The sequence below is a fragment of the Xyrauchen texanus genome, chromosome 45 (assembly GCF_025860055.1).
Source record: "Xyrauchen texanus isolate HMW12.3.18 chromosome 45, RBS_HiC_50CHRs, whole genome shotgun sequence".
NCBI lineage: Eukaryota > Metazoa > Chordata > Actinopteri > Cypriniformes > Catostomidae > Xyrauchen > Xyrauchen texanus.
Genome location: NC_068320.1, coordinates 13,051,268 through 13,064,995, shown reverse-complemented (window position 1 = coordinate 13,064,995; position 13,728 = coordinate 13,051,268). Strand labels below are relative to the sequence as shown.

Here is a 13,728-nt window from a genome sequence, read left to right as displayed (position 1 = left end):
CGAATGCAATACCGCCCCCGCTGCCCCGATTCTCCAGCCAAGCTCCCGCTCCATTGTCCCCTCACTCGTGAACAAGACCCCGAGGTACTTGAACTCCTTCACATGGGGCAAAACCTCATTCCCTACCTGGAGTACGCACTCCATCGGTTTCCTGCTGAGAACCATGGCCTCAGATTTAGAGGTGCTAATCCTCATCCCAGCTGCTTCACACTCGACTGCCAAGCAATCCAGTGAGAGCTGAAGGTCACGGACCGATGATGACATGAAGACAACATCATCTGCAAAAAGCAGCGATGAGATCCCCAGCCCACCTAACTGCACACCTTCCCCACCCCGACTACGCCTCGATATCCTGTCCATGAATATCACAAACAGGATTGGTGACAAAGCGCAGCCTTGGCGTAGACCAACCCCCACATGGAATGAACTCGACTTCGTGCCGAGGACCCGGACACAGCTCTCGCTTTGGACGTACCGGGATTGGATCGCCCTAAGAAGGGACCCCCCCACCCCCTACTCCCGCAGCACCCCCCCACAGTCTCTCCCGGGGGACCCGGTCATACGCCTTCTCCAGATCCACAAAACACATGTAGACCGGATGGGCATACTCCCAGGCCCCCTCCAGGATCCTTGTGAGAGTAAAGATCTGGTCCGTCGTTCCACAGCCAGGACGAAAACCACATTGTTCCTCTTCAATCAAAGGTTCGACAATCGGCCGAACCCTCCTCTGCAGCACCTTGGAGTAAACTTTACCGGGGAGGCTGAGAAGTGTGATACCCCTGTAGTTGGCACACACTCTCTGATCCCCCTTTTTGAAGAGGGGAACCACCACCCCGTTCTGCCACTCCTTAGTCACTGTCCCAGATTTCCACGCAATGTTGAAGAGGCGTGTCATCCATGATGCTGCACTAAAACAAATCTTGTTTTAGTGCAGCAATTGTTTGACAGGTAGAAATTTCACCCAAGAACTATTGGCTTCACCACACTCGCTTGGGGAGTTAAAACATGCTGTTGGTCCTCTGTGTGCCGCCAAAACAGCACTGATCTGCCGAGGCATTTACAAGACCCCTGAAGGTTACCTGTTGTATCTGGCACCAAGACATTAGCAGAAGATCTTTCAAGTCCTGTAAATTGCAAGGTGGAGGCGCCATGGATCGTATGTTTTTGTCCAGCACATCCCACAGATGCTCAATCGGACTGAGATCTGGGGAATTTGGAGGCCAGGGCAACACCTTGAACTCTTCATCATGTTCCTCAAACCATTCTTGATCAATGTGTGTCATGTGGCAGGGTGCACCTAATCTACCCAGACCTTGACATGTGGCCTTGTTAGGAGATGATCAGCGTTATTCACTGCACCTGTGATAGGTCAATGTTTTGGCTCATCAGTGCATATCCATTATCATCCAATTATAATGAATGCTACACCCCTGAATGTAGCACCTAATATTTTTTTCTAGCACAAACTCTGCTCCCACCTCCTTTTCCATTATTTGGATAAACAAGTAGTAACACCCCAAAATCACTTCATTGGCTGAGCAAGAAGTTGACATGTCAGAAGGCTCAAACAAGCACAGCAATGTTTTGAAAGCACCACAGAGCTAGAGTGTTTGCACTCTTTATAGTCAAATGGCTTACTTATAGCTGTCTCTGCTAATTAAACTGGCATAGAGGAAAGTATTTTAACATTTAATTACACAGCTCACCTTAGGCAATGTTAAAGTCAAAATGGACTAAAAATGCATTGTTTTATTGTGAACGATTCATTGGTGTACATTATTCCAAAGGAAAATAAAAACCTTTAAAGGGGTGTATGTAGGAGTAGATATTGAGTAAATGTGGATATAATTTACAGCAACTTCCTGTTGATAGAATAGTTGTAGTTTTCATTTGTTGTGCAGTTACTAACCGTTGCGGGGAGAGGCGTTATGCAGGTGGATATCCAAAGAGAAGGGTTTGCGTATGACAGCTGTAGCCACTGACTCGTAAGGGTTGTCCTCATCCTCTGGTAAAAAGTCATCCAGTGACGGAGACTGAGCAATTTCACCACATAGCTGGTCCTGCACACAAACACATTAAACATAACATGAGCCTTTTGACTGGTTACTGGATAGGCAGACAGATAGTACTGCCACAAATGCACTCCATTAGTTGAGCCAATGTTGTAATATCAGACTGGTCAGGATGCTTAAACAAACACGTGTTGATCATGTTAAAACTTTTCAAGGGAATCAACCTACAGATGTCCTACTTTTATTTGTCTCTGCATGTTAAGTTGAGACATGACAAAGTATTTTAAAACTTAAAAAATATTTTTTTTTTGGGTGCTAAAATAAACAAATACATTTGGCATCCAATTGAGAGTTACGCCACATGAAGACATACCATTCTGTCATACGCACAGAATGACAGGAATAAACATCCACCAATGACACCCTGTTCTATCATCTGTAAAGAAACATTGCCATCACCCTCTGCCGCTTGTTTGTCTTCATGGAGACACCATGGGAAGCAGGTGTGAGGGCAACCATCTCTCAAAGTGAATATAGCACAGGCCAAGCATCACCATTGCATCACACTTATTTTCAATGAACCCCATCGATTTCTTCTCAGATGACCATTTCTCCACCTGTCAGGCTCAAATCCTGCATCACCCACAAAGCATTAGACACATCCATCATCCACTGGCCAGAAAGGCAGGGCGATTTATCACACTGGGCTGTAAGAAAAATCTTTATCTCTAGGTTGTTGTCTCTTGATACGTCCCGTTCAATGAATTCTATTTAGAGACTCAAGATCATCTCTTCATTAAGAGTATATTAAACTTGCCCATACACACCTAGACACAGGTGGTTTAAAACAGGTTAAACAGTTAGAAAATGTGACGATGGTTATTCATAAATATGGAGCTAATTGTCTTCTGCTTGTGCATCAAAGGATTCTGCAGGAAGGAAGTTTCCAGCCATGCAGCCCATTTAGAGACAGAGCAATTTAAGTTATTTTATTTATTTAAGTTGGCTTTGGCAACCACCATTAAATACACTGATGAAATATTCTGAATTTGATCTACAAAATAAAATTTTTTTTTCTTAAGTTAGAAAATAAGAAGAAATTAGTAGTTCATTTGATTAAGAATGTTTTGTGAATCCGACTTCTGGTTCTTAGATATGGCTCCGGTCCGGTAAATTTTTCAAGTCCCCAAATGCATTAGTCCTGAAAACATCCGAGTCGCAAATCAGCGCCACCTAGAGGTAATGGGGTAGAAATATTAATATGAATATAATTTTTTTCAAACAGCACTTATATAGACAAATCATGTATCAAATAATAGCTCTCATTCTCAGGAATGCAACTGTACTGTTGAATTTTTGGCCATATACCACAGTTAAAAATATTTTCAAAAGAATCACAAAGTTAAATATAATTTCTATAAGACGTTAAATACAAACATCTCTTTTATGCAGTGGTCACTGCTGCTATAAGCCCCAAATAGCTAAAAACTTTATATCTGCTATTTACCAGTTTTCTACAAAATTAGCCATTTCTTACTTGTCTGTGAGCTTGCTTGTGTGAACACTCCAATGTTATATCTTAGATATAAAGTTATATATTAGATACAAAATATGCAGTCCAGCAGGAAAGGCATGCGAAATAAATCATTAGAAAATATATGTAATATATATATTTGACAACATTGCAAAGAGGAGGATCTCTGCTTTCTAATGACACCTAGACTGAGCTGCTAGTCCACTCAGAGGCCGAGATATTCTATGAATCACTGGGGGTGGTACATGAACTGAAAATTAGACTGAATGTCTATGGACGAGCACATCTGTGAGGACTAAAATGCATTGAAACGCCATCTACATTTCAGATTGGCATTTTGTGATGGAAGGTGATAGAGGAAAAATAATTTTTTTAGTACTTGCTGCCATCTAGTGGAATAAATTAAGACTTTTGGAGGGAGATAGAGTGAACTGAACCAGAATGACCTGCTTACATGCTCTATAAATATATATCATTTTCTAAAAAACTAGACCATTTTTTGGCAATTAATCCACAGTATGTGTTAATGGTGAGAAAATTAAATGTATGAAAAATTGCAGTTGGCAGTCCAAAAATGACCCAGAGTTGAAGAGGTTAAGTGTAAAAGAAAAAGAAAGGGAATTTCAATATACCTTACAAGCACAGTAATTAATATAGTGCATTACCTTATCTCTCGAGACTCCTGATGTCTTCACTGTAAATGTGAAAATTCAACTCTCTGGCGTACATACAATATAACCCTGCTGTGCCCGACTGTCCTAGCACACTACAACTATTGTTCTCTCTCTCTCTTGTGCTCTCTCTTTATCTGATAGCAGAGACAGGAACTGCATTTTTGTCTCTGCAGAAGTAAGACTACAAACAAACTGAAGTGTTCCAGGTCAGTAATTAGCGCGCTGAATGCAGAGCTGCAGTTGCTGGACTCGGATCCAAATAGAAAAACTGTCCGGACGGCCCTCAGTCACGTCTGCAATCTTCAGCCACACATGTGACAGCAAACATTCCTCCTCCCTTTCTTTTCTTTAACTGATTATATCTTTCTTTCTGTCTATCTTTCTTTCTCTAATCCATCCACTAGATACCAATACTTTCTCTTTTTATTAAATAAAGGCAATAACAAAAATGGAATATAAATTATATTGTTAATTGACACTATAGAAGGTTTTAGAGAGTTCTGGAGACAAATATAATGCTATATTATAATTTTATATAATGATATACAATTATTTAAAAATATTTATTGTGCAGATGTGGGTTTATATGTACATTTATTTTAATGGTATCTGTGTTTGTATGTACATATACAATATAATTGTTGTAGTATTTGATAATGTAGTCATGAATGCTCTAAATAAGGTACTGTATTCTTGAAACTCATACTCTCTTTCTCAGTGTACAGACGGTTACCGTATCTGATCTAAATGGCCAATGTCATTTCCTGTTCTTTTCTAATCTCATCTCTGCATAGTTTTGAGGAGGGACCCCACAGCATAAAGAGACAGATAGAGGGATTGATATAAAAAGAGAGAGGGAAGATAAGTGTGCTTTGTCGTTTGGTCATGTGCTTGAGGAGGTCTTTGCATGCAGAAATACCAATGGGAGAATTATGTCACAACGGTTCATAGAGACAAGCCTCTGGCTTACACAGTATTGCTGCAATATAGTTCACTGCGAGGCTTCATTATAAACAGAGCAAACAACATGCGGCGGGTAAGAGAGAAACTTCAAACAAATAATATCAGCAAGATGAAGTAGTCAGATGGAGACAGCTCTTTTCTCACTAAAAGACTACCAGCCTAAAGTATCTCATTATGTCTGATATATAACAGACCTGGGCAAGAGATGATAGGAAGAGAGAGAGCTGGAGAGGAAAAGAGAATAAAGTAAAATGGAAGAAAAGCAGCAGGAATTAGCAAATGAAAGCGACAACCCCTCGAAATTACTTCCATTGCCGTGAAATGACTTAGTGCTTTCATAAAAATGCCAGACTACTGTAATTACCTTCTCCCATAAAATGTCTTCACTTTGCAGATTTAGCACCTGCTCCCAACATGACCTTTTTGCATTGAATGAGCTGACTATCACATCTACAGGTCAAACCCAGATCACACACTCATTACGAGAGCTAAGGCGACTATGGTGGATTTCCGGTGTATTAAAGGCCGTAGGCTTTTGGTAGAACAAGGATGCTTACAGGCAGTGTCCAAAATGAAATTTTCCACACTTGGTAATTCGTTCTTTGAAACAGTATTTCACATTGTATCATGAAATTATATATATGTGTGATTTATATCAGCATATTTGTGAAAAACAACACAGACAATTGTGTCGCTCTTTGTATCATTAATCTCTCTTTGAAATGCCATTGGCGACATAAACATCAAGACCCATCAGATTTTGTTTCCTTATATTTTTGTTTTTCCAAGGCGTTGGGTGCTTAAGGGCGTTGTTATTTAGCATGGCCAATCAATGCCTGCAACCCCTTCAGCCATCACTTTATTCACAATATGGCACAGCCTCGAGTGTCTTATTGCTTTTATAAAAGGGTCACCACATAGTAATAATAATAAGGACACAAATGTTCAGTAAATTGTATCATTTGTAAGTAAAATCAATAAATGCCATCCTTCCATCAGAAAATATATTTCCTGGCAGTAAACAGTAAACATTGCTTGGCAACAAGAATAGCTGTCAGCTGGAATATAGAGGTCAGAGCTGTTTTATCATGAATAAAGCATGGATGTTGACTAATCAGCTTCCAGGACCAGAAATATGAATGTTATAATGTTATTTATACAACCGTTAGTTCTCGCCCTTAAATTTGATTGGCCATGCTGCATTCCAAGAGTGCTGATATCCAATTTAACAACACTGGGGCACTGTTTTGTTTAACCCCCTGGGGTCGACGGACATGCCGGCGCGTCCTGCTGGATATTTTCGTCATTACAGCAGAAACAACTTAAAATACTCCGTCATTTTTGGGTATACAGATAAGTGTAAGACATCATTAGAGACTATAAAGGGTCTAATTTTATTTGTGTATACTCACAATAACAACAAAATCTTGTGCTTTTGTAAAATAAAGAAAATAAAAAGGGTGAGCTTTCAGCAGTCTCTGTGTTCACGAGCATATTTCAGAAACACGTCACAAAAATGAACTGAAACTCCACGAATACTTTTCACACAAACATGAAACATATGTCTAAAGAAATTTTCAAATGTCTACATTTAAATAAAACAATTCAAATTTAAAACAAATATTCTCCTGCAATGTAATCTGTATGAAACAAAGCGATGTACATTTTCTTCTGGCTCAACTCATTATCTCTATTGTGATCCCACCCACCAGCAGAGGGTTCATACGCTAATGTGCTGAGACGATCAAGGCAAATGGTAAACGCCCCCGACAGTGAGATTGTAAACACATTTCATTCATTTTTCTGCGCGTGATACACAGGCCAGAGAGCTCCAGGATAGTATGGAAGAGTTAACATTTTCCTCAGAAGAAGAGCGGGACTCCGATGAACGTTTGTATCTTGAAGAGAGACTTGATCCAGCCGAGGATACAATTTCGGACGAGTAAGTCATTTAGTTTTCATTAGCTAACATGCTATTTTATATAAACATGTACATATTTTACTAGTGGGACTGTTTCCAGACTTGCCAGCCAGGATTCAGAGTATTGAAATTTGAAATATGTCCTAATAAGCACGTTTTAGTTGCATGTAAATGCTGTTTCGGCTAAAGCAGGTATTTCAATTGTATAATGTATAATATAAATATGATATGTAATATGATATAAAAATAATATGAATTTTTAGATTATATTTTTACTAGGGTTTATGCTGCCTCATTATCATCAACAAAGCTTGTGCTTGCAAATATGTGTTCAGGTTAAATTAGTAAAATGCACTTTAAATATGCCCATATTAGAAAATCAGCATATTATAATGATTTCTGAAGGATCATGTGACACTGAAGACTTCAGTAATGATGCTGAAATTGCAGCTTTGATCACAAATTGCATTTTTCAATATATTTAAATAGAAAACTGTTCTTTTAAATTGTAAAAAGAGTTCAGTATATCAATGTTGTTTCTGTATTTTGGATCAAATAAATCCAGTCTTGGTGAGCAGAAGAGACTTCTTTTAACGGTAGTGTAGGTCTAAAATTAAGTAAAGTCTTTATGTAAAGAAAATATATAGTCAGATTACTTCTTTTAACTTAAAACTTGATGTGGATCATTAAGTCTCCTCACATTCATTCTCTATCCCTCATTGATAGGCCCAGGGGAGGGTCTTTGTCTCTCATCTGTGAATTACATCCATATTCATGATAGTTCACACCTCCTCGCATATTACCTTTCAACACAAAAATTGTCTTACAAAAGTTAAAATGCTATATTGTTTTGTATGAATGAGTGATCAGGATGGTTTTCACATAATTTTGTAGCAAACATTCTAAGCTACAAGATCCAGTTCTCAAAAGTTTTGTGGACAAATGTTTAGTATGTGTTATATGACCAATATTTCACCTTATTTTCATAAACCATGCATAAACGTTATTTTCTCAAAAATACAAACCTGTACATTCATGTTGCTCACATATTATTGTAGCCCAGTTTGTGCTGAATACAGTGTTATCAGACTTTATCCATTAATATGTTTTTATGCAACTGAAAAAAGCACAAATGTCAAGACATGTCAAAACTTCTCCAGTGCCCAAAATATCCTCAGGGTTAATTGTATTACTCCACATGTCTGTGTTCACGCCTTTCCAAATAGTGGTGGGGATTTTGATTAATCCCAGTGACTCAAGCCTTTTTGAATCCATTTGCCAATAAGATTAATTCAGTGACCATTTCGGCAGATTACATCATTACGCCAGTAGGTGGAGACAAATGAGCGTCTATTATGTTATAAATGTGAGGCATTAAATCATAGACTTAATGTTCATAACCGAAAAAATGGAAGTGAATGAAAATAATTCTGGCATAAATCACTGATTTGTTCAGAAACAGAACAGCACTTGAGTATTACAGCAGTGCAGAGAGGGACTTGAGTTTGATGCTTTGGCGTCTTATGGAACTATTTTCGCTGCAGACAAGAAATATATAAACTTACATACACATTTTTGCCTGAAACACAAGTTATTTAGTGTTATTTGCTTGTATCAAACCCATGTTAATATTCAGAAAAGAAGCACTTGTTATAACTGGTGTGGAAACAGGACAAGACAGACGAGAGGTGCGGATCCAAATGCGGTTTTATTAAGGTTGACACAGAAGAAACAAAATGTAAACACAAAGGAAAATCCACGATGGGAAAACGGGAAACTAAACAGCACGAAACAGATTAAACACGATGAAACAAAACTCAAACATAACTAAGAACTCGGGTAGGGAACACGGACCAGGCTGACAACATTAAAGAAATGAACATCCGCTGAACAGCAGGGTAACCTCGGACGGTACCGACAGGGAACAGGGTAACCACGAGGGAACACGAATAACACGAGTAGAAACAGGCACCGACATGAAACGTCATAAACATACAAACAACAATCGACAGGGACTGAACAAAGAACTGGGGTTAAAATACACAGACAAAGTGGAGACTGAACAAGACACAGGTGAAAACACTGATGAGTGTAGGCAGTGACGGAGGCCGGGAATTGTGGGAAATGTAGTTTGGACAAAGACAGTGAAACGCGGGGCGAACAACAAGGAAAACACGACATGGAGCGTGAATGGTGACGGGTGAAACGGAAAACACGGAACAGACAAGGAAACGTGACATAAACGTGATAGTGTGACAGAGAACACAGGGCAGACGAACAGGAACGTAACAGCACTATTGCAAAAGTGAGCATGTATTATGTTCAAGTTCATATGAAAGTTACCGGCCAACTTATTCACTTGCCTTTTAAAAGTAAGAACCTAGAAAGAAGCACCTAGAAAGAAGCACAGAAACCCATTCGGTACATGAAGCCACTGTCAGGAATCTGAGATTTAAAATATGAGTCACGGGTATGCAAAGGAGATTATGCTATACTGGGGTAGAGAGGGCAGAGGAGGATGAGGATTAAAAGGAAAATGATGAAGGAATCGTTTACAACAATCACTCAGGGGAACCCAGTGGTGTTGAATATCTAGTGCCTAAGCTTTCTTTTATATTCAAATTACAATGAATAATCCCGACATACATGATTACCGAGACGGAAAGTCAAGGACAACAACGTCAATACTCACTAAGAATGAAAGAAGTTGAATGGAGGTCTTTAATGCTATTTTAATGTCGTACATAACTGGTTTCAAGAGCACAACTGCACAAACAAAAGCATAAAGGAATATTTTAAAGGGACAGTTTCTTCCAGCCTCAGTCACCATTCACTTTTATTGTATGGAGAAAACTGGAATACAGTCTGTGAATATTCCAAACATCTCCTTTTGTGTTCCATGGAGGAAAGAAAAGTCATGAGGGTAAATAAATGATGACAGAATGTTTGGGTGAACTATCCCTTTAATGTGCTTGTATCTTGGTGGTAAATGAAACTTAGTGAAATTGCTCCTAAAACGAGTCAATTTAGTTATAAATCATCCATTAATAAGGTGTTTATGTTGCATTGAGTCCAGTTTTAGTGAGACTGTGCATTTATTTGCAGTATGGCCTGTCTTCCACACCATCTCTTGGATTTGGCTCTAAAGTGGCTCATAAAACATGGCCTGTCGTTTAGGATTCTTGTTCCTGTACTGTTTTCAGAATTATCTATTAAACACAGCCAACGGCATTCGTGCTCAGCTCTTAAATCACACTGGGCAGTCAGCAAGAGCAAGGGACATATGTTACCTCTAATGCACACTCACACATACAAATATACAGCCATTCACCACAATTATAAAAGCCAAGTGACAATACACATGAAATACTACACTTCCCGGACCTCTTACACTCCAATTAGTGGGTTTTGTGAAACTACACAGCCATAAACAGGACAAGACCAACCAAATTACATGCAGTGAAATACAGACCAGTAATTCATAACTAAAAGATGCTATATGCAAGCTGAAGATAAGAAAAGAGAAAAACATCACAAAGCAGATGCTAAAAATGGAAACACTCACTTTGATCTGGAATCACAAGATGTTTTCAGTACGCAGATTAAAAGCATGTTTCCTGACTGCAGCAATGGGAGTAGATGCAAAAGCAATGTGCAAACCAAAGAAATAAGCAAAAACAAACACAAATGCACAGGCACAGATTTTACATGCACAACATATACTGTTCTACAAAGATGTTTTTTACAAGTCAGAATCTCGTAATGAAGTCCACATCTACACTAACAGGTAATGTGTTTAAATTTTGCTATGCTTACACTTCTTATTCAAACTTGAACAGTGTTTACCTCCACCGAAAACGAATACTTTCAAAAAAACTCTCAGTTACAGCATACACTCATTGAGCACTTTTTTAGGAACACCTGTACGCCTACTTATTCATACAATTCAGCCAATAGTGTGGCAAGCATTGCAATGCATAAAATCATGCAGATATGGGTCAGGAGCTTCAGTTAATGTTCACATCAACCAGCAGAATGGGGAAAAAATTAGATCCCAGTGATTTCAACCATGGCATGATTGTTGGTGCCAGATGGGCTGGTTTGAGTATTTCTGTAACTGCTGATCTCCTGGGATTTTCATGCACAACAGTCTTGAGAATTTACTCAGAATGGTGCCAAAAACAAAAAAACATCCAGTGATGTTCTGTGGACAAAAACACCTTGTTGATGAGATAGGTCAACAGAGAATGGCCAGACACGTTCGAGGTGACAGAAAGGCTACGGTAACTCAGATAACAACTCAACTACAATTGTAGTGAGCAGAATAGCATTTCAGAATGCACAAGACGTCCAACCTTGAGGCAGATGGACTACATACATGTTGGGCACTTTATTAGGACCATAGTGTTCCTAATAATGTGCTCAGTGAGAGTACTTTGGAAAAAAAATGATGATAGGAATCTGAAAATAGAGATATCAAACTTATAAAAACAAGCCATGTTTACTCTTCTCTTCTACACTGGAACTGTGTTTTCCTCCACTCAAAATTGCGACTTTCAAAACCGATCTCTAGTACAGCATACTTTGGAAAACAATGACATTAGGAAACAGAATATGGGGTTTTAACTGAAAAATGATTAGTGTGGATATGGCCTAAGATTTATTTACACTGGAATGACTGAAATAGCCCAATATGATAATTAGAACGGGGTGTCCACATACTTCTGGTCATGTAATGTATGATGTTATAGTAAAAGATGGACAGCGAGAACCAGAATGAATAAAAAAAGCGAGAAAATGAAGAGATTTAATAAAGAGGAATGGTGGAGAACAGCTTGAATGAGAAAGCAGAGGCTTTGAAACCAGATGCCCAGTCTTTCTCTCCCTCTCCCTTTCTGGATGTTTTCTCTGGATGTTATTTCACAGTGCTGTGACGCACCTGTTTTGATGGAGACTCAGATCTGTCAATTGGGAGGTGGGTGGATATCCCACGCCTTGCACTTTATGAATTCTGTGTCTCCTAGCAACTACGAGACCCCCTTGGAATGCATGTGCATCCCTCTCCCTGCGGAAGAGAGCCAGTGACGGAGTTCAGGGTTTGTTTGAGGGTGCAAAAGTATCACTTTCGTCTCAAGGAACCCCAACTCTTTCTGAAACTGAATTTTCTCCTCCCCCAGCCTGTTGGCACCTTCACTTGAACATCCCTGTTTCCATGGTAGCGGGAGGTCTCCTCGCTTGGTGCAGGTGGGTGGATCAGCGTGTGACATGATTACACTTCCTATGGGATAATTAGACTTCCTGTCTGAAGGAAGGGGATACCTCTTCCTTATTCTGGCATAATGAAAGATGCCTTAGCATGAGGCCATAGTCAAAGATTTGTGTGTTTGTGGGTGGCAAAACAACATGAGCAAATTTCTTGCATAAAAGATTAATAAAGCATTTATTAATCTTTGTTAATGTTAGTTAATAAAAATACAATTGTTCATTGTAAGTTCATGTTAGTTCATAGTGCATTAACTTATGTTAACCTATACAACTTTTGTTAGTTCATGTTAAATAATGTTAATAAATGGAACCTTATTGTAAAGTGTAACCAAAACAAGTAGCATATACCATTTTCAAGCAAAAATTAGCTAAACAACATACATTGCTCAGAAAAGATAGTTCGAAGAAACATTATTTGTTTTAAGATTAGGTAATATTTTCTGTATCTAAAGCAATGATATTCAGACATTTATTAGTGTGACTTACAGTAAGTGTACGAAAGAGTCCAAATACTTTTTGGCATCAGTGTTCAGTGTAAAGAATGTTCCTTAAAGCCTCATTCTATTCATTTCTTCATTCACCTTTTCATCCACAATCAGAATTGAAGATAAAAGACCATCTTTTATATGCCCAAAAAGTCTATGAAGATCATTTTGGTTGGTTGGCTAAAGTTACCATAGCAACATGCTTTGACTTCTAAAGACATACCTGATTTAACTGGCATATAGACGTTAGAATGAAAATGAATATAAATATTTAAATAAAGCATAATAAATATTGACTAAGTCATCCTCAGATAAAAGATGAAGAGGAGGGTATGAACAAGCAAAAAAAAATGAGTTTCTGTACCTGAGAGAAGCCCAGGTTTCTGCAGCCGTTGCAAGGAGTGAGCGCCTCCCACAGGCCTGATGGACTGCAGCTCTTTTCTTCCTCTTCAATCGCCGGGGGCAACGGGGGAGTGGGCAGCTACAGCCGAGGGGTGAGATATATACAATTACATACAATCAACAGGAGTACACACAGGCTGAGGTATAGATACTGATCTCAGGCCAAGCCACCACAACACAAGATTCAGATAAGTGTATTCCTCTCGCTTGAGCAGCCAGGGTCCAAAATTAACTCTTGCCAAGCAGCACATAGGAGTACAAATAATTTTTTTTTATCTGATTTGAGCCAACCAATTGTAAAAGGCTAGTTCTAAAAAATAGGAAGCCAATAGGAAAATGGGAAGTGTATTTCTTTTGTTGTTGTTAATCCTGAACTCTATGTGAGACAAAATATGAGGAGCAAAATGATGATGGGTATGACTGATGTTTTGTATTGTATAGTATACTCACTGTATATAACACAATGACATTT

At 38.8% G+C, this 13,728-nt stretch overlaps 1 protein-coding gene across 4 annotated transcripts in view; it reads right to left on the bottom strand.

Moving 5' to 3' along the window:
• Positions 1–13,728, bottom strand: part of LOC127637164 (ankyrin repeat and sterile alpha motif domain-containing protein 1B-like) — a 213,690-nt gene that overhangs the window by 118,730 nt on the left and 81,232 nt on the right. For all 4 annotated transcript variants that reach the window (XM_052118089.1, XM_052118088.1, XM_052118087.1 and 1 more), the window contains 2 exons: positions 13,219–13,335; positions 1,910–2,060 (listed from right to left, as the gene is read on the bottom strand). In XM_052118089.1, coding sequence (XP_051974049.1) covers positions 1,910–2,060; positions 13,219–13,335 — 268 coding nt within the window. The remainder of the gene's footprint in view (positions 1–1,909; positions 2,061–13,218; positions 13,336–13,728) is intronic.